The following is a 20,491-nucleotide window of genomic DNA, read 5'->3' as shown; positions in this document are numbered from 1 at the left end:
CTGTATTTGTTTTCAATCCAACACACAGCACATGTATGTGCAAATCCTATATGTTTGTGTTCATAGTGGTCGTATATCTCTATGTTTACAGGTGGACATCCACATCATGACCCAGCCCCCTTCTGGAGACTGGATGTACTTTGACACGGAGCTGACCAACAGCAGCGGCCGCGTGTCCTTCATCATCCCAGAGAGCAAACGGCTGGGGGTTGGTGTCTATCCGGTCAAACTGGTGGTCAGGTGAGACTGGCATCTATGGCACGCTATTCTATGGCCTCGTTCAGCCAATCCAGTCCTGAGGCCTGATACGTGGTGACCTCGCTTTTACATTTCTCTGATACTTTTTATAATATGTTTCTTAATTTCTTTCCATTTGTATCCGTCTCTCCTCCTCCATCATTAAATTATTTTGTGTCCCATCACTGCCAGGGGGGACCACACATTTGCAGACAGCTACCTGACAGTGCTTCCCCGTGGGACAGAGTTTGTGGTGTTCAGTATAGACGGCTCATTTGCTGCCAGTGTGTCCATCATGGGGAGCGACCCCAAAGTGCGCGCCGGAGCAGTCGACGTGGTCAGGTAATATGCACCTGGCATCACTTGGTGGATAGTCATAACCACCAAAATGATTGATCTCTGTTTTTGTTTCTATAACCCATTGTATTGCACTCTCTCCACTCTTTCTTATACTGTTTGATTTCTTTCCAGGCACTGGCAGGACCTGGGCTATCTGATCGTCTATGTGACAGGGCGTCCAGACATGCAGAAGCAGAGAGTGGTGGCCTGGTTGTCTCAGCATAACTTTCCCCATGGCATCGTGTCCTTCTGTGACGGCCTGGTCCACGACCCACTCAGACACAAGGCCAACTTCCTCAAGTCACTCATGGAGGTCAGGATGGGAGTGGGGGTTGGGTGGTGGGTTTCTGGAGGGGACTGAAGGTGGGTAACAGGCTGGGGGTAGGTTGAGGGCTAAGGGGAATGGTGCAAAATGCATGATGGGGGACAATGAAGGGAGAAGAGATGATTGAGGAGATGGGGCAAACAAAAAGATGAGAGAGACTTTCAAGAAAATAAGTTGTCTTGGTCAGAATTTATAGATGACACTTAATTTGCTGGTTCCACAGGCTCACATGAAGATCTTTGCTGGCTACGGTTCTACCAAAGACATTTCCGTCTACACCTCCATCGGCCTCTCTCCCTCCCAGATCTACATCATTGGCCGACCCTCCAAGAAGATGCAAGCTCAGTGCCAGGTACGATACACATGCACTTCTGACATTTTGAGTTTAGTCCTGGTCCTATAGTTTACTATATGCAGCACACCATTACATTTTATGACTGTCTCTTTCCCCTGCCTGTCCCAACAGTTCATTACTGAGGGCTATGCGACCCACCTCTCTCAGCTGGAGTACAACCAGCGCTCCCGGCCACCAAAGACCAGCAGTGCCCGCATGGTCCTACGGAAAGGCAGCTTTGGTCTGGGTGCAAAAAGCGACTTTCTGCGGAAGCGGAACCACCTGCTGCGCACCATTTCCGCCCAGCCGGCCCCCAGCTCGTCCACCGGCAGCGGCCACAGCAGACCAGAACGCACACAGAGCCAGTCAGACAGCCACAGCCACAGCCACAGCCAGCACGGCCCGGGACCAGCCCAGCGCAGCATGAGCATGGCAGCAGGCTGCTGGGGCCGCAGTGGCAGCACCAAGCTGGAACCGGGGATTTTCAACCCAAAGTAGGGTTAGAGAGGTAGATAAGAGAGGGAGGATAAGGAGAGTGTGTAAAGTTAGAGAAGAAGAGGATGAAATTGAGAAAGGAGGAAAGCCTGCAAAATAATTAAATAAATTAAAATGACAAGTAATTTCAAGATGGGGGAGAGATGCTGAACGTAGGCTTTCAAGGCTCTAAATATAGAGACAGGAAGTAGAATGAGAGAATACAGCATTGAAAACCTTAGGTGCTACGAACCAGTCTTTGTAAAGCGACACCATCAATATACCTGAATCAACAAAAATCTACGGTCAGAGGCTCTTTTTACTTCAGACAGTGATACAATGGAGAAAAGCCTTTTAAGAAGCATCTTATTTAAGCAAGGAACATGCATGCACAACACACAAACCATTGGCCAATAATAGCAAGAGAGTGCTAAAGAAAAAGTTAAATATTGTTTTAGTGTTTATTTATCAATGTCTGTAATACCATATCAATATACATAGTGTGTCCTGGACTGGGGCTTCAGAGTGGAGCTGGTTCCATTCTGTGGTAATTCAGCGCCCCCATGCTGCAGGTTTGGGTTAAGTCCTGATAAATCAATGTCCCCCATCTTCCACCCTGGGTTATACAGGTGTGTTTTATCCTCCTTGCACCATGGCAGTCTACAGTCTCCAGAACCACACAAATACAGCCAATATAGAATCATGGCATTTCTTCAGCAGCTGCAATACTCCCAGGTTTGTGTACCAATTGCTTTTTGGTTACAGTTGAGAACCCAATTATTGTCTGTGCTATCATACAGAACATGTTACATTAGCTATAGGCTACTGCAATCATTGCCTACACAACAGGTATATTTATAGATATCACTTTCAGGGCAAACCTGTATTACTGTAAGGTGATGTGCCAAAGTAGGCCGTATGAAATTGTATACTATATGTGAAGGGATAAGCTGAATCCAAGATGTCCTTTGAGACAGGCTGAAACTGCTCTGTGGACCTCGTTTGGGATGATTGATTGTATAGTTGAAGATGATCACGGCTTGTCTATAATATTGTATGTTGAGCTGGGGTCAGGTCTACCTAGGGGCCATTATCTAGTATCCTCTTCACACTGAGGAGATACACAATCACATTCAGGATACACTTTTTAATAATTTTTAGATAGATATAAATGTATATATACTTTTTTTTGTGAACTTAAGTGTTTTAGTTCTGTTAACTACATAGTGTTTCGTTTTCTCAAGCAATCATCCGCAGCAGCCAATACACAGCAGAGGTATTTGCCTTGCACAGTATTGTATTTCTACCAGATTGACTGATCATGCAAATCACAAGACTTGTATTAATGTATCTGCTATTACTACAGTGCATTCGGAAACTATTCAGACCCCTTTTGCCACATTTTGTTACGTTGTTATTCTAAAATGGATAAAATTAAATGTTTTCCTCATCAATCTACACACACCATAATGACAAAGTGAAAACAGGTTTTTAGAAATGTTTGCAAATGTAAATAATAAAAAAATGTAAAGGACATAAGTATTCAGACCCTTTGCTATCAGCTCAGGTGCATCCTTTTTCCATTGCTCATCCTTGAGATGTTTCTACAACTTGATTGGAGTCCACCTGTAAATTAAATTGATTGGACATGATTTGGAAAGGCACATATATAAGTTCCCACAGTGCATGGCAGAGCAAAAACCAAGCCATGAGGTCGAAGGAATTGTCTGTAGAGCTCCGAGACAGGATTGTGTCGAGGCACAAATCTGGGGATGGGTACAAAAAAATGTCTGCAGCATTGAAGGTCCCCAAGAACACAGAGGCCTCCATCATTCTTAAATGGAAGAAGTTTGGAACCACCAAGACACTCCCTAGAGCTGGCCGCCCGGCCAAACTGAGCAATCAAGGGAGAAGGGCCTTGGTCAAGGAGGTGAACAAGAACCCAATGGTCACTCTGACAGAGCTCTAGAGTTCCTCTGTGGAGGTGGGAGAACCTTCTAGAAGGACAACCATCTCTGCAGCACTCCACCAATCAGGCCTTTGTGGTAGAGTGGCCAGATGGAAGCCACTCTTCAGTAAAAAGCACAGGACAGCCTGCTTGGAGTTTGACAAAAGGCACCTAAAGGACTCTCAGTCCATGAGAAACAAGATTCCCTGGTCTGATGAAACCAAGATTGAACTCTTTGGCCTAAATGCCAAAGGTCACATCTGAAGGAATCCTGGCACCATCCCTACGGTGAAGAATGGTGGTGGCAGCATCATGCTGTGGGGATGTTTTTCAGCGGCAGGGACTGGGAGACTAGTCAGGATCGAGGGAAAGATGAACGGAGCAAAGTACAGAGAGATCCTTGATGAAAACCTGCTCCAGTGCGCTCAGGACCTCAGATTGGGGTGAAGGTTAACCTTCCAACAGGAGAGACCTGAAGATAGCTGTGCAACAACACTCCCCATCCAACCTGACAGAGCTTGAGAGGATCTGCAGAGAAGAATGGGAGAAACTCACCAAATACAGGTGTGCCAAGCGTGTAGTGCCATACCCAAGAAGACTCCAGGCTGTAGTCGCTGCCAAAGGTGCTTTAACAAAGTACTGAGTAAAGGGTCTGAATACTTGTAAATATATTTCGTTTTTTTATTTATAATACATTTGCACACACAACCTGTTTTTGCTTTGTCATTACGGGATATTGTGTGTAGATTGGTGACGAGAAAAAACAATTTATTCAATTTTAGAAAAAGGCTGTAACGTAACAATGTGTAAAAAGTCAAGGGGTCTGAATACTTTCCGAAAGCACAGTACGATATATTTAGAAAATATGAAATACAATCACTTCCTAAGCTGTAAATAAGGCACTGGATGATTATGCACATAGACAATACTATTTAGGTTCAATTGGGAGTAATTTGTTGAAGCCTCCGATGAACAATTTGTAGATTGTAGATAATGTAAAAAATATGCTTTGGAAAGTAGGAACATAGAGTTCAGATTTGTTCAATAGTGTTGATTCATAATTTAAGATGATTGACCGTGAGTTTATCATTGAAATTATTTGTACTTGTTTCAAACCAGTGTAGAACTATAACAGTAATCGACCAATGAGAATTGAAATGTTAGTGAAAAGGTTCAATATTACCCACACACATGCCACAGCAGCAGATCCACCATAGAGAAAGAATGCCACAATGCATCGACAATCAGTTAAGCAGGCACATGCAGAAGTAGAGAAACAGAATGTCTTGGTGCCGTGTGATTTGAGACATACGAGTATAAACATGATCATAGAAAATTGTTTAGACAAATGGCATCTTGGTTGAACTGTAATTACATTTCTTGCGTGATCCTGGGAAAATAAGGAAGACTGTGTGAGGGATGTATGGGGAGGGAGGACCATCATGGTGAAGTGGGGTCGTCTCAATCCAAACAGATTGCTCTGGTAGGGAATGAATGAGGCACCAGACTGTCTATAGCCCTATTTATACTGCTGTATTTACACAGGCAGACCCATTCTGATCTTTTGGCCAATTAAGGGAAAAAGAGCTGATCTAATTGGTCAAAAGACCAATTAGTAAAAAAAGATCAGAAGTGGGCTGCCTGTGCAAACACAGCCAAGCTGGCACTAACATTCACACTTTGTCCTGATCTTGTTCACATTCTGATTCTGATTGTGATCTGATTGTCATCAGACCTTCCTGATCACCTCCGTAGGTAGTTAGGCACACATTGTGTCTGTATATCAATCAAGGGTAAACAGATCTGGATGGTCAAATAATCGTGTTAAATTATCGTTATAACGGCCTCAAATTATTGACAGGTAGCACGGTTGATTTATGGCATCAGTAATTGTCTTAAAATATATATTTTTATTTTTGAAAGAATAGCTGTCAAATATTTTGCATACAGGGAGGCACCAGCTAATCTGTTCACAATGCGAACACGGTGTCAGGATGAGGCACTTTGGCTGCGTTTAGACAGGCAGCCCAATTCAACAACAAAAAATACACTAATTAGTCTTTTGACCAATGACATCAGATCTTTTTCTGATGTGATTGGTCAAAAGACCAATTAGATGAAAAATATATCAGAATTGGGCTGCCTGTGTAAATGCAGCCATTGATGAGATTCAATTATCTGGCCAGGTTTACAGTTTGCAGTCTGCTCAAAACATAAGTTTAGCCTAGGCTAGATAAGGCACGTGAAGTAATGAGTAGGATTCTGTGTTTTCGCATGCAAAAGTGATTGCTTTGTGATTGTGATTACCTTCCCAATGAAAACTAGTTTGAAAATTTGAACATATATTTAAGGAAAAAGAGCTGTATGTTTCTGGATGATACAGCATGCTTCCTTGTTGACAACATGGCCGAGCTGCGCAGATTACTGTTCAATTTTTAGAAGGGCGCTCCTCCCTCATCGCATTTGCCCGTTCACTTCACGGGCCATAGACCAGTGCACCGAAGCTCAGGTTAACAGAACTCCCTCATTGTAATACAATATCTAGAAGCGACAAACCTTGATCAGATAGTGATTGGATCATATTGATCAAATCATAAAACTCGCATGTTAGCACAAGGTTTGAATGAGGCTATTGTGAACCCAATGTTCTAGAATCCTTAGTTAACCACCAATTAATCTCATACATATATGAGATCATGCTATTCCTGTTCAATTTCTGACTATAGGCACATTCCAGGGTGACTCTGAAAGCATTGCCCCAAATACACAAACATGCAACAGGCATGGTAAATATCCAGTCAGTTGAGCTGGAGGGGCTTATGTGGTAAAGCAATGCAGTTGTAACTGATACTGTAGTAGGCTACAAGTCACTGTTCATATGATATGGTTACCTTTTCTTTAAGTAGCACATAACTCTAAGGGCAACCCACATGGATTTCTCTGTAGATAACACTGAGTCTTTCTGTGCATCCTGACAGTGAAATTGGATAAGACAGTTTAGCACATCCAGCTTAAAGAAAACATGCACCCTTCTAACAATTATTACATGGCTGCTCTTTAAAGCATCATCCTGCTCCAGAGATACTGTATCAGTCAACTGGACATTGACACCTGGAGAATGTAAAGGTAGATCTGTGCAATCATCAGTTAAACTCAGACACCTCTACACAAAGACAATCCCCATAGTTATCCTACTGGCAAATGCAGATATTACCAGAGGCCTTACAGTACATTTCCCTTTTTGCCTTAAATTTGCTGTTTCCCTGTTCTGCCTCTGGAATAATCCTCCAGTAGGATTTGCTGTATGGTCAATGAAAAGGACCATTATTTACCAATGAGACGTTGGTATGACTTTTATGTCTGCTTGGTTGTATCGACAGGGAAATAGTATACATGTACATAGGAATATATTACAAATAAAACTACTTGCACCCGTATCATATCAAGCCTCCACTCTGCACTTAAAAATGTTTCATCTCACGCTTATTGAAATGGCAATGCTGACTGAATTTGATCACATCAAAATTACCTTACCTGGCTGTAAAAATGTCCCAATACCGTGGCTATATACAGTATCAACATACTTTGTATTACTCTGAAGTTTTAGAGTTATTTTACCCATTCTTTGTGTTTCCATGTACAGTGTATAAAGTAAGTATGAAGAACAGAAATGAAATGTGTGGGTTCTTGTCTCAACATTCTTTTAATGGCAGGTGTAAGATTAGGTTTTTAACCTGTAACTGAAATAGTAAATATCCGATGCACACAGCAATGGTCAAGGATAATTATCCCCCCCAAAAATACTATTATACTGAGCAAAAATATAAACGAAACATGCAATAATTTCAAAGATTTTAGTTAGTTCATAAACTCAGCAAAAAAAAGAAACGTCCTCTCACTGTCAACTGTGTTTATTTTTTATCAAACTTAACATGTGTAAATATTTGTATGAACATAAGATTCAGCAACTGAGACATAAACTGAACAAGTTCCACAGATGTGACTAACAGAAATTGAATAATGTGTCCCTGAACAAAGGGGGGGTCAAAATCTAAAGTAACAGTCAGTATCTGGTGTGGCCACCAGCTGCATTAAGTACTGCAGTGCATCTCCTCCTCATGGACTGCACCAGATTTGCCAGTTCTTGCTGTAAGATGTTACTCCACCCTTCCACCAAGGCACCTGCAAGTTCCCAGATATTTCTGGGGGAAATGGCCCTAGCCCCCGCCCTCCGATCCAACAGGTCACAGACGTGCTCAATGAGATTGAGATCCAGGCTCTTCACTGGCCATGGCAGAACACTGACATTCCTGTCTTGCAGGTAATCACGCACAGAATGAGCATTATGGCTGGTGGCATTGTCACGCTGGAGGGTCATGTCAGGATGAGCCTGCAGGAAGGGTACCACACGAGGGAGGAGGATGTCTTCCCTGTAACGCACAGTATTGAGATTGCATGCAATGTCAACAAGCTCAGTCCGATGATGCTGTGACACACCGCCCCAGACCATGACGGACCCTCCACCTTGATCCCACTCCAGAGTACAGGCCTCGGTGTAACGCTCATTCCTTCGACGATAAACGCAAATCCAACCATCACCCCTGGTGAGACAAAACCGCAACTCGTCAGTGAAGAACACTTTTTGCCAGTCCTGTCTGGTCCAGCGACGGTGGGTTTGTGCCCATAGGCGATGTCGTTGCCGGTGATATCTGGTGAGGACCTGCCTTACAACAGGCCTACAAGCCCTCAGTCCAGCCTCTCTCAGCCAATTGCGGACAGTCTGAGCACTGATGGAGCGATTGTGCGTTCCTGGTGCAACTCGGGCAGTTGTTGTTGCCATCCTGTACCTGTCCCGCAGGTGTGATGTTCCGATGTACCGATCGTGTGCAGGTGTTGTTACACGTGGGCTGCCACTGCGAGGACAATCAGCTGTCCGTCCTGTCTCCCTGTAGCACTGTCTTAGGCGTCTCACAGTACGGACATTGCAATTTATTGCCCTGCCCACATCTGCAGTCCTCATGACGCCTTGCAGCATGCCTAAGGCACATTCACGCAGATGAGCAGGGACCCTGGGCATCTTTCTTTTGGTGTTTTTCAGAGTCAGTAGAAAGGCTTCTTTAGTGTCCTATGTATTCATAACTGTGACCTTAATTGCCTACCGTCTGTAAGCTGTTAGTGTCTTAACGACCGTTCCACAGGTGCATGTTCATTAATTGTTTATGGTTCATTGAACAAGCATGGGAAACAGTGTTTAAACCCTTTACAATGAAGATCTGTGAAGTTATTTGGATTTTTACGAATTATCTTTGAAAGACAGGGTCCTGAAAAAGGGGCGTTTCTTTTTTGCTGAGTTTATAAGTAAATCAGTCACTTGAAATACATTCTTTAGACTCTAATCTATGGATTTCACATGATTGGGCAGGGGCCCAGCCAATCAGAATGAGTTTTTCCCCACAAAAGTGGCTTTATTACTGACGACTCCACAGGTTAAGAAGCGGGAATGTGGCGGTCCTGGGCTGGCATGGTTATATGTGGTCTGCGGTTGTGAGGCTGGTTGGAAGTACTGCCAAATTATCTAAAATGACATTGGAGGCGGCTTATGGTAGAGAAATTAACATTAAATTATCTGGCAACAGTTTTGGTGGACATTCCTGCAGTCAGCAGGCCAATTGCATGCTCCCTCAAAACTGCACATTTTAGAGTGGCCTTTTATTGTTCCCACCTGTGCAATGATCATGCTGTTTAATCAGCTTCTTGATATGCCACACCTGTCAGGTGGATGGATTATCTTGACAACGGATAAAATGCTCACGAACAGGGATGTAATCAAATTTTTGCATAACATTTGAGCGAAATAAGCTTTTTGTGCATATGGACCATTTTGGGGATCTTGTATTTCAGCACATGAAACACAGGACCAGTACTTTACATGTTGCATTTATATTTTTGTTCAGTGTACATGGTAAAAAACTATAACGTAAACAGCATTACACAGCTGACTTGGGTTTTTGGGTTCAGTTTGAATGCATGTATAATGGAATTGAATAATAAAACATTGACAGTCAGGCCGTCATGGCCGTTCTGATGCATTCAGAGAAAGTCCAAAGTGAATTGTGATGAAAGGATGCTGGTCAAGTAAAATCTAAATGTTATTACATTTAATTTGAGCAATTAAATGTAAAGTCTGGCCAAACTTAATTTAAAGTGTGACCAAACATCATATGATTGAGTCACAGTACAGTCATAGATATGCACAGAAAGGGTTGTTTTTCACTTTCATTTTGGAGACACATAGTGATCATGTCACAGCCAAACATTCACTGGAGTTTTATTCTCCTGTCCTATCTAGACAGAATAGTATAAATGGCTCCTTTCTACCATAACCTTGGCATCAGGGGTGATCCTCTACATGTTCAATCCTAGTTTCTTCTGAAAGGAGTTTCCGTCTCCCTTTGTGGCTTGCTGTGACAAGATTGGAGGGTGAATGTTAGGTAGGCATTTTTGGGGGGTAGAGGACAACATATTTTAACCCCCAAAAGCACACACAGCTACGTGGCCTTTGATGGATTTCCATTTACCTTGTTGATCTCTTTGTGTCTCTCTTTACTGACAATCTCCTCAATGATCTCTCCTTCTCCCCTTACACAAGGAATAAAAACCAGCACAAACCCAGCCCATATAGGAATAGAGAGAAACTACTGAGCCATAGATGCCTTGGGAACATTCATGTTGTCTATAGCGTTGGTGTACCTGGTGCATCCAGTCTCAGGATCTACCACCCTGCGGATGACACTCTGCTTAGCCTCATACTCCTCCTTCGTTAGGGGCCTCTTGGTGGATAGCCTGGCTTTCTGCTCACCTGTCATTGCTAAAGAATGGACAAAACAAAAGATCCATCTGCTCAGCTTTATGTCTGGTTTCATTTTCCATTCCTTGTTGAGCTAGGTAACAAAGAAACATCCAATCATTGACAACATAAGACAAAATTCTATTGCTCGCCTGAGGTAGTGTGGTCTATAGCTGTTTACATACCACCGCAGACGGAGGCTGGCACTATGACAGCCTTGAGGCTTCTTAACAGCTTCTACCCCCAAGCCATAAGACTCCTGAACATCTAGTCAAATGGCTACCCAGACTAGTTGCATTGCCCCCCCCCCCCCCCCCCCCCCCCCCCCCCCCGTTACACCACTGCTACTCTCTGTTTAATAACATACATGTACATATTACCTCAACCAACCGGTGCGCACCCCCCCTGTATAAATAGTCTCGCTATTGTTATTTTACTGCTGCTCTTTAATTACTTGTTACTTTTATTTCTTATTCTTATCCGTATTTTTTGAAACGGCATTGTTGGTTAGGGGCTCGTAAGTAAGCATTTCACTGTAAGGTCTACACCTGTTCTATTCGGCGCATGTGATTCATAAAATTCGAACACGTGAGACAGCTACAAGTGTAAACTCAACTGCTGGCGCAAATTCCTAAATGATTTCATTGACCATACCTGGTTCGTGATCTTCTGTGCTATCACCACTCTGCCACAACTCCAGGAAGGGCTGGGGGGCACTGCCTAGAGGCTGGGGGGGGGGGGGGGGCATCAAATCTACAAGCAGGGATGCTCTTCTTTCTTCCAATTGCTTTAACTTATTTTTTTTCTCCTCCAATTTCATCTTTCTTCAACTTTCTTTTCTCTAACTTCTTATTTTTTCCTTTTTTCCTTCCTCTTGGCCTTTTCATCACTTGAGGATGATGAGGATGAAGAAGAGCTTGACAAGGAAGATGAGGAACTTTTCTTTTTTTCCCTTCCTTTTCCCATCTGAAGCAAAGGTATAACAAAGGTACATTGTCGGCATTGATAATAAAATGCATTTCATTACCATATTCTGACACATTAGATAATAGATATGTCTGTGTGAGGATGTGCATTGTCTGAAGCACTACACATTGTTGAACACGAAGTTGAATTGCATTGAATTCTACGTCGGTTAGAAATTAGCGTTTGTAGACCCACTTCCTCGCTTCATACCTCATTCAAAATAAAGTCCTGTACGTGCGCAATAAATGGTATAACTTGTGGGGTACTTTTATTTTGACATCAGGTAAGCAGAGAGGAAGTGGGTCTATAACATACCGACGTTTGGAAAGTCCGTTTAATAATACGTTCCTTTAGATAGTTTGACTAAAATTCCCCCATTTTAATGACCAACCGTCCTAGTAAGTTGAAATGGAATTGTATTCAACTTCTGGCTTCCCACGGACTGTTTTTGAACAACCCAATACAAAAAGAAGCCACTCTGTAGTGTATCAGTGTTGCTAATAGCAGTTATACACATTCTAGTGGGACTGTTTAACGTTACATGCCTACTACTACTAATGATGATTTAATAATCGAGTGACGAAAACCTTGGCTCTTGCTGAGGGAATGTGAGGCTTTCTTTAAAGGGGTCGGACTTGCACTGCTGCTGGACGAGGATGAAGAGGAACGTCTTCGCTTTTTCTTTTTGGATGTTTTTTTTCTCTCTGCCTTGGCTGTTCGTGCTCGTATCGGCGGAACTGTCGCGCGATCTACTGCGCCCCATAGTCGAAAATGTACGCGGTGTATGTTAACGTTAGGTCAATCAATTAGTCGTATGTCTCTAAAGAATTGCCGATGTTTCTAGAAATAAATGGAGAAATACAAAACATGTCCACTCCCAAAAAAATTGTATTGTGCAACTGTTTTTATTCCACGAAGCTTTTCCGGGAACTTTGGTAAGTATGTCTGCTTCCGATTACGGTCCTCCTGCACACTGATCATATAATTTTATGAGCCTCCTATAATATGGACAGAGTAATCATTGTCAGAATATTGTTATTTTTTTCTTATTAATAGGACTGATATAAAATAAAGATTTATATCATACTCAAAACTATCACCTCCTCTAAGGGTTGAAATAGAGGGTTACAATTATTGGATGATGTGATATTTTGGAAATATAACGGCCTACCTGTAAATCTTTACAATAGAGATGACCTATCATAGTAAGACTGATGTGTGTCTGTTGCAGAGCTATGCTATAAGCACCTGTTCACCCCCAAAAAAACAACCACAACATGGCAATGCAGTAATGAAGTCCATCCATTTGCAATAACATTTTATTTAAAAATTATATTTACAAAGGTCTTTTTGAAACACTGTAAATGTCAAGCTTATGGTGTGTTTAACAGACTCGTTTTTTTCGGACATTTCATAACTCTAGCCCTTAATCCTCTTAACTCACAGTGCTTGTGTGATCTAAAGGGTATTGTGGAGATAGACATAACTGCCTTTCTTGCCGGTCTCTCTTGCACTTTTGAATGCTTTTAACATATTTGACAAATGAACGCAGAGAAATAAATAAACAGGTAGTTCAAATTCACCTAAAACAAAAGGTCTCATAGAAAGTACATTATAAAAATAATACAGTGGCTTGCGAAAGTATTTATCCCCTTGGCATTTTCCTATTTTTGTTGCCTTACAACCTGGAATTATTTTTTTGGGGGGGGGTGGTTTGTATCATTTGATTTACACAACATGCCTACCATTTTGAAGATGCAAAATATTTTTTTGTTGTTGAAACAAACAAGAAATAAGACCAAAAAAACAAACAGAACTTGAGCAAGCATAACTGGTCACCCCCCCAAAGTCAATACTTTGTAGAGCCACCTTTTGCAGCAATTACAGCTGCAAGTCTCTTGGGGTATGTCTCTATAAGCTTGGCACATCTAGCCACTGGGATTTTTGCCCATTCTTCAAGGCAAAACTTCAAGTTGGATGGGTTCCACTGGTGTACAGCAATCTTTAATTCATACCACAGATTCTCAATTGGATTGAGGTCTGGGCTTTGACTAGGCCACTCCAAGACATTTAAATGTTTCCCCTTAAACCACTTGAGTGTTGCTTTAGCAGTATGCTTAGGGTCATTGTCCTGCTGGAAGGTGAACCTCCGTCCCAGTCTCAAATCTCTGGAAGACTGAAACAGGTTTCCCTCGAATTTCCCTGCATTTAGTGCCATCCATCATTCCTTCAATTCTGACCAGTTTCCCAGTCCTTGCCGATGGAAAAACATCCCCACAACATGATGCTGCCACCACCATGCTTCACTGTGGGGATGGTGTTCTCGGGGTTATGAGAGGTGTTGGGTTTGCGCCAGACAAACCATTTTCCTTGATGGCCAAAAAGCAACATTTTAGTCTCATCTGACCAGAGTACCTTCTTCCATATCTTTAGGGAGTCTCCCACATGCCTTTTGGCAAACACCTAACGTGTTTGCTTATTTTTTTCTTTAAACAATGGCTTTTCTCTGGCCACTCTTCCATAAAGTCCAGCTCTGTGGAGTGTACGGCTTTAAGTGGACTGATACTCCAATCTCCGCTGTGGAGCTTTGCAGCTCCTTCGGGGTTATCTTTGGTCTCTTTGTTGCCTCTCTGATTAATGCCCTCCTGTCCTGGTCTGTGAGTTTTGGTGGGCGGCCCTCTCTTGGCAGGTTTGTTGTGGTGCCATATTCGTTCAATTTTTTAATAATGGATTTTATGGTGCTCCTTGGGATGTTCAATGTTTCAGACATGTTTTATAACACAACCCTGATCTGTACTTCTCAACAACTTTGTCCCTGACCTGTTCGGAGCGCTCCTTGGTCTTCATAGTGCCGCTTGCTTGGTGGTATGCCTTGCTTAGTGGTGTTGCAGACTCTGGGGCCTTTCAGAACAGGTGTATATATACTGAGATCATGTGACAGATCATGTGACACTTAGATTGCACACAGGTGGACTTTATTTAACTAATTATGTGACTTCTGAAGGTAATTGGTAGCACCAGATCTTATTTAGGTGCTTCATAGCAGAGGGGGTGAATACATACGCATACACCACTTTTCCGTTTTTAATTCATTAGAATTTTTTTAAACAAGTTATTTTTAAAATTTCATTTTACCATATTTGGACTATTTTGTGTATGTCCATTACATGAAATCCAAATAAATATCCATTTAAATTACAGGTTGTAATGCAACAAAATAGGAAAAACGCCAAGGGGGATGAATACTTTTGTAAGGCGTATAGCTTGTGTGTAGCTGAATGGCTGAAATGGTAATTGTCTGAAATGGCAGGTGGAGATTATGAAAGTGGAAGGTACCAGCAAGTTGAGAATCCTAAAGCAATCATGTTTCGATCTGTGTCTGTGTGCAGTGGAGTTCGCCGAGTTGCTCAGAGTAAAAAGGGAAGGGGTGGCGGGATGGAATGTGTCACTTGATGGAGTCAGGTATGGCCTGTTATGAAGAGGCTACCATGCGGATCCTCTCAGCGGGAGTCAGCAGGAGGTTCTTAGCTGCCTTGATTGTGTTCTTCATAAGCATGGCCACTGTCATGGGTCCTACTCCTCCAGGCACTGGGGTAATGAAGCTAGCCTTTTGTCTCACACCTACACATGGAGAGATAAAGGGTGAGTGTTGGAAAGAAAATGTGTGTGAGAACACAGTAGGTGTCAGGATAAATGTAAAATAAGACAAATTGTGAAGTCTGTCTAGATTAGAAACTCCTACCTTCAAAATCCACGTCCCCTACAAGTCTGTCCTTGCCAGTCACATGGTCATGCACTCTGTTTATTCCAACATCAATAACGACTGCTCCTTCTTTGATCATGTCTGCGGTGATGAGGTTTGGAATCCCTAAGATTAGGAGAGGGTTTAGAGTGAGATCAGTTTATAAGAGACCCACCCAAGGCAACCTCCTCAAGAGATACAAAAATAGCTCTATAAACTTACAGGAATATGTTTACAAATATGCAGAATAAGAGAGACAGGTATTAGACAAGGTAAAGATATATCTTCAGTAGGAGGAGAGGATCCATACCTGCAGCAGCAACAATGATGTCTGCAATTCTTGTGTGCTGACGGAGCTGTTCCTTTGGTGTGTAACGGTGAGAGATAGTGACCGTGGCATCACCTGCGGAACCAAAAAATAAGTAAATGCCAGGGCCATGATCCACAAATTCCCTTTCAACTTCAATATTTAAACTTTAAGAGAAAACCCTGTATTGTCTCTATTAACCATTGTTAATCTACCTTTACATACACCCTATTACTGTTGGCCCTAGTTATCCTGACATCATTACTCACCCCCTGGCCTCTCATGGCGTCCATCCGAGTGCAGCAACATGGCAATGGGCATGCCCACATTCTTGGAGCGTCCCGCTACCACAACATTCTTTCCAAGGGTAGGAATTCCTGGGAACCGGAGATAAACAGTCAGTGACAGAGTTGACATTGCTCCCCATAACAGTCTAATTCCATTCATATAACAGAGGGTGAGAGATTCCTCCCACTACCTCACCTGTGCGTTTGATGATTTCCCAGACTCCCCAGGGAGTGGCGGGCAGCATGCTGGACTGGTCCAGGCACATGCGGCCTACATTGACCACATGGAAGCCGTCCACATCCTTGTCGGGGGACACAGCATTACAGATGCGCCGCTCGTCAATGTGTTCTGTGAGAAGACAATGAGAGTGATGGTTACCAGTCAGCATATACATGGATGTTGTCCAGTAAATAGGCCAAATCATTCAAGGATATGCCCATAATAGCCATAAATACTCAAAACAACAGCTTCAAACTGTCATTCCTTCTATGTCCCTTTCCATAGGCCCTTTCCAAAGCAATGCCTCGCCACCTCGCTCTAAAGCCACTACTTACCTGGCAGAGGCAGCTGCACCAGCAGGCCATCCACCCGGTGGTCTGTGTTGAGTTTGTAGATCAGGTCCATGAGTTCATCCTCAGCGATACAGGAGGGCTTCAGGATGGTCTCACTGCTGATACCTGCAGAGAAGAAAAAGAGAAAAGGAATTATGAGCCCATTATATCCCCAACGAATATGAGCAGTGCCATAGATGAATGGTGACCAGGAAGAAAAAGGGAATTAGAAAGCCACACTGAAGAGTCATAGAACTCATAAAATAGTTTCAAAGTCAAGCTGATGTATGTACACTGCTGTGTAGAGTTCAGCTTCAGCACAGGTAAGTAAAGTATTGAGTGTGTGTGTTTACATACCAACATCAGCTGCAGCCCGGGTCTTATTCAGGACGTAGGAGTGACTGGCTACATTATCTCCTACAAGGACCACGCTCAGGTGGGGTCTCCTGTTGCCAGTGGAGACCCACTGTTCTACATCGGCCCTGGCCTCCTCCCGGATCTGACGGGCCAACTTCCTGCCTGAGATGACCACAGCTTCCTGTCTTTAGAATCGGAGGCAGATGTTAAAGGACAGCAGAACATGTAAACAGTCAGGGGAAAGTATACACTGTGGTGGGTACGTGACTTATAGTCCTGCAGACTAGTTGTCGATACCAAAGTGAGAGTGCATGGCATTCAACCAGCAAGGAGTGCCGCCATAAGCCAGCGATGGCCAAGTACAGTCACACCAAGTACAGGGCTCCTGGGTTACCCATGCATGAGGAGTATGGCGGCTAAACATAGCAAGACATGAGTTACAATGTGGTTCAGGCTATTTAAGAAACTTATTGGAAACCCCGGGCTTCAAGTCAACTGGTTGGCCTTAGGGTGGAGTGCAGAGTGGGTGAATATGAAACCTGAATGCTGCTCTATTCACATTCATGTCCAATGTGTTAAACTAGATAGCAGTGCTTATGTAATAGCATGCACACAGAGGAGTAATAACTGAGGAGTAATGAGCCGTCCAAAGTGATGTAACCATCCCTTGATTCTGCCACTAGTAATTAAAGACCCATAGACACATTCAAATCTTCTATGGGGGCAGGATAGCAGGTCTTGGAGGAGACTCCACTAGGGCATAAAATTTGGCAACAACACCCCCACTGCCCAGCTTCCAACACGCACACAGAGCATGAACATAATGTTTTAGACTAAGTATTTTTGGACAACCTTATTGGAAATGTGTTGAGTTCTCAGCAAACAGTTGACAACTGACAATGTTAATGAGTTGTTAACCTCTGACAGGATAAAGTACATGAGTGGTCATCACAAGCAATTGGAGAACTGCAAATGCAGAGCGGACTCAATAGGCCTTAACTTCTACCCAAAGAATACACCTTTCACAAAAATGCATATACTTTTCTCACTTAGCTGCCTTTCCTCCCAGACCAGTTCTACTTCACATAGTACCAGTACCATGATAGGGAAAGGATTTTCAGCAGCCCCAAATAATTAAGATTGTTATCTTTGAACTAGAAGCCAAGCCAATGTGTTTTAACATGTTTCCCAGTTATGGATGGATCAGCAAGGCTGTGCAAACTCTGTTCCCAAGTATGGGATTTGTCTTAATGCAAGTTTGAAATGTAGCCCCTACAGCCCTCAAACTCAACGCTGCATGTTTTCATTGTTCCCCTCTAGTCAGTGACTGATATAGACCTGTGACACCAGGTGTGTGCAATTCATTATCAGGTAGAACAGAAAACCAGCAGGCTCCAGACCTCTAGGGTAAGAGTTGAGTATCCTTGCCCAACAGGTTTGCCTTCATATAACTTGTAGTATACAGGTAACTCAAGTATACATGGTCTGTGTTGTTATGGTTTTATAAACTAGTGTAAGTTTTTTTTTTTTTATACTGTCCTATGTTGACCATAACTTACTACTCAAATGCATCATGCATTTGCATGCTCCAAAAGAGACTCATCTCCTGCTAGATTAAAAGGGGCTAAATCAGTTGTGATGTAAATCATGTGCATAGTCACACGTGGTTTATGTTTCTGGGTGACTGTGTGGAACATTACTTTGCCATAAGGAACGTGCTGCATTAAGGCATGCCTCAAATAAAACAGGGTTTCTTGGAATTAATCGAATACATTTAGGCAAACAGTTACAGCACAGAATAGTCTGCAAAAGCCTGTTTTAAACACACAGGACATGAGAATACTGATCACTTTGGTTGGTGACAACGTTCCCCCATTGGGAACTTGCCTGCCTACAATACACACAATGCAAGTGCTCTGTGCGATTTCATCAGCCATGCAGATTTGCAGTGATACCGGCATAACGTTAGGGGGCGCATTACGAAGATCATTGCTTCAATATCGCTCTTCGCTACAATGTATCATTTAAAATGTTACATAACGTTGTCATCAAAGCACAACCAGAAACGTTGTATCCGCAGAGACATCGGGTAACAGTGTACAGGATAGAAAACAAACATAAGGGAAAGTGTCGAGCGTTAAATATCATTGACAAGGAGAAAATACCGGATAGGCTACCTTCCAAAAAGAAGAAGCATTTTTCATATCGAAAGAAAGTAACCTATCATAGTCCTCCAAGACAGATAAACAATCTATTTGATATCTCAATGTTAATACATACCTTGATGCGGACATATGTAGACTGCACACTTGATGCTTAGATTGCTGGCAGAATTTTCTCAGAGCTCTCAGCGTTGCCATGTTTACGGATCTAGATAAGTAATCCAACAATGAGTTAAGGAAGAGAGAAGCGAGGGAGACTGGAGGAAGTAAAACCGGTCTGAAAGAGCACCGCCTGTAAGGAAGTTAGAGAGGGCTCGAGATGTTTTATAGGCTCATGTCCCCCTCCAGCGCTGGCTGCTGGCACTGAGCACATTCTCAATACGTCAGTTTCTAGGCATGGGCCACACCTCTAAATGGGTCCTTCTATTAACTAGGGTACCAGTGAGCATTTTTTTGTCGTGGACAACTGTTTGGATCGTTACAAAGTGATTGATAATAGGCACATTTTTGTCATGTGAGTACATTAGATAAGTGTTTGTTACCCGAGAGAGAGAGAGGTCATGAGCAGATGAGCTCTCACATTGTTCAGCATGTTTTTAAAAATAGATTTAGAGTTAGACAAACTTAGATTTTTTGGGGGGGGGAATATTCAGGATGCTACCCTAAACAACATAACCTTCACTCCAAATCGAAACTCCAAACCTACAACCTGATTTTTGGATGGAATTTAGTTGGAATGCTTCCTACACTCAATGATTATTATTCACAAACTATACATCAAATCCTCTGGCAAACAAGCAAAGAGCTGAAAACACCATCCCACCTGTAGCTGAGTGAGTAATGCTTAGTCTGAAGCATTTTTTTTAACTTTCAAAAGCCAATTACAATGATATATTTTACTTCATAAGGACTGAATGCTCAGGTTACGAAGCTTTGCTAGGACAAAGAGTTCAACTTCAATTAGGAGTGTGAAGCGAGAGGTGTCGAAGCCTTTGAGCCCAACAAATGCCAGGCTACCCCACCCAGATCCAGAGGCCTTGAAGCCCCCTCCTGCTGTTCAAAGACCATCCACTGGCATTTTCTTAAAGAAATCTGCCTCCAGAAATAAAAGCTTCTCCCAAGTGGGTGACACCTACTCCCATTGCCTGCTGCACTGCTGCTTGGATTCCACGTGGCAATCTGCCCTGGCCTGTCTCCCCCTTGCTATTTTGCTATTTGCCTCATGACTCTTGCATGCTTTGTTGACTACGAACTTTCTTTACCCAACCGTGTGACAGACTGTTTGTTCCTACACTCGGGACTCTGACTCTCTATTAAATACACAGAATTTGGCCTCCCATCCTATTCTAAACACCTGATGAAATTGATGTACAATATGATCTTGTTGCCATCTGATGAACATTCAGATGTCATACATCAGCACTGCAGAGCTCTCTCCCTGTCCTATGCGATGCCTTGTTTCTATTACTGTTGATGATATCTGGAAATGTGCATGTACACCCTGGCCCATCCTCTGTTGCTAGCCCCAATTCTGACTTGTCCTCTGATATCTGCTTCACTGATTTCTGCTCCCGTAAAAGCCTGGGTTTTCTGCACGTTAACACTAGAAGCTTA

The 20,491-nt window shown here is 42.8% G+C and overlaps 2 protein-coding genes across 8 annotated transcripts in view; one reads left to right on the top strand and one right to left on the bottom strand.

The window, feature by feature from the left end:
- LOC139576737 (membrane-associated phosphatidylinositol transfer protein 2-like) overlaps window positions 1-9,744 on the top strand; it is an 86,435-nt gene extending 76,691 nt beyond the window's left edge. For all 7 annotated transcript variants that reach the window (XM_071403141.1, XM_071403142.1, XM_071403143.1 and 4 more), the window contains 5 exons: window positions 92-240; window positions 430-579; window positions 709-889; window positions 1,125-1,253; window positions 1,368-9,744. In XM_071403141.1, the coding sequence (XP_071259242.1) occupies window positions 92-240; window positions 430-579; window positions 709-889; window positions 1,125-1,253; window positions 1,368-1,733 (975 nt within the window). In that variant the 3' untranslated portion in view covers window positions 1,734-9,744. The remainder of the gene's footprint in view (window positions 1-91; window positions 241-429; window positions 580-708; window positions 890-1,124; window positions 1,254-1,367) is intronic.
- Window positions 9,745-12,762: 3,018 nt separating this feature from the next.
- On the bottom strand, window positions 12,763-19,229 carry LOC139576738 (bifunctional methylenetetrahydrofolate dehydrogenase/cyclohydrolase, mitochondrial-like). The gene is made up of 8 exons (XM_071403148.1): window positions 18,996-19,229; window positions 16,716-16,900; window positions 16,362-16,484; window positions 16,003-16,155; window positions 15,789-15,896; window positions 15,523-15,615; window positions 15,213-15,338; window positions 12,763-15,091 (listed from the first exon to the last, which is right to left on the bottom strand). The coding sequence occupies exons 1-8, from the start codon at window positions 19,073-19,075 to the stop codon at window positions 14,943-14,945; spliced, it is 1,017 nt and encodes a 338-aa protein (XP_071259249.1). The 5' UTR covers window positions 19,076-19,229; the 3' UTR covers window positions 12,763-14,942.
- Window positions 19,230-20,491: the final 1,262 nt, after the last annotated feature.

Source organism: Salvelinus alpinus, chromosome 5 (genome assembly GCF_045679555.1).
Source record: "Salvelinus alpinus chromosome 5, SLU_Salpinus.1, whole genome shotgun sequence".
Taxonomy (NCBI): domain Eukaryota; kingdom Metazoa; phylum Chordata; class Actinopteri; order Salmoniformes; family Salmonidae; genus Salvelinus; species Salvelinus alpinus.
Note: the sequence above shows the minus strand (reverse complement) of the source record. Positions and strands in the feature narration are given on the sequence as shown.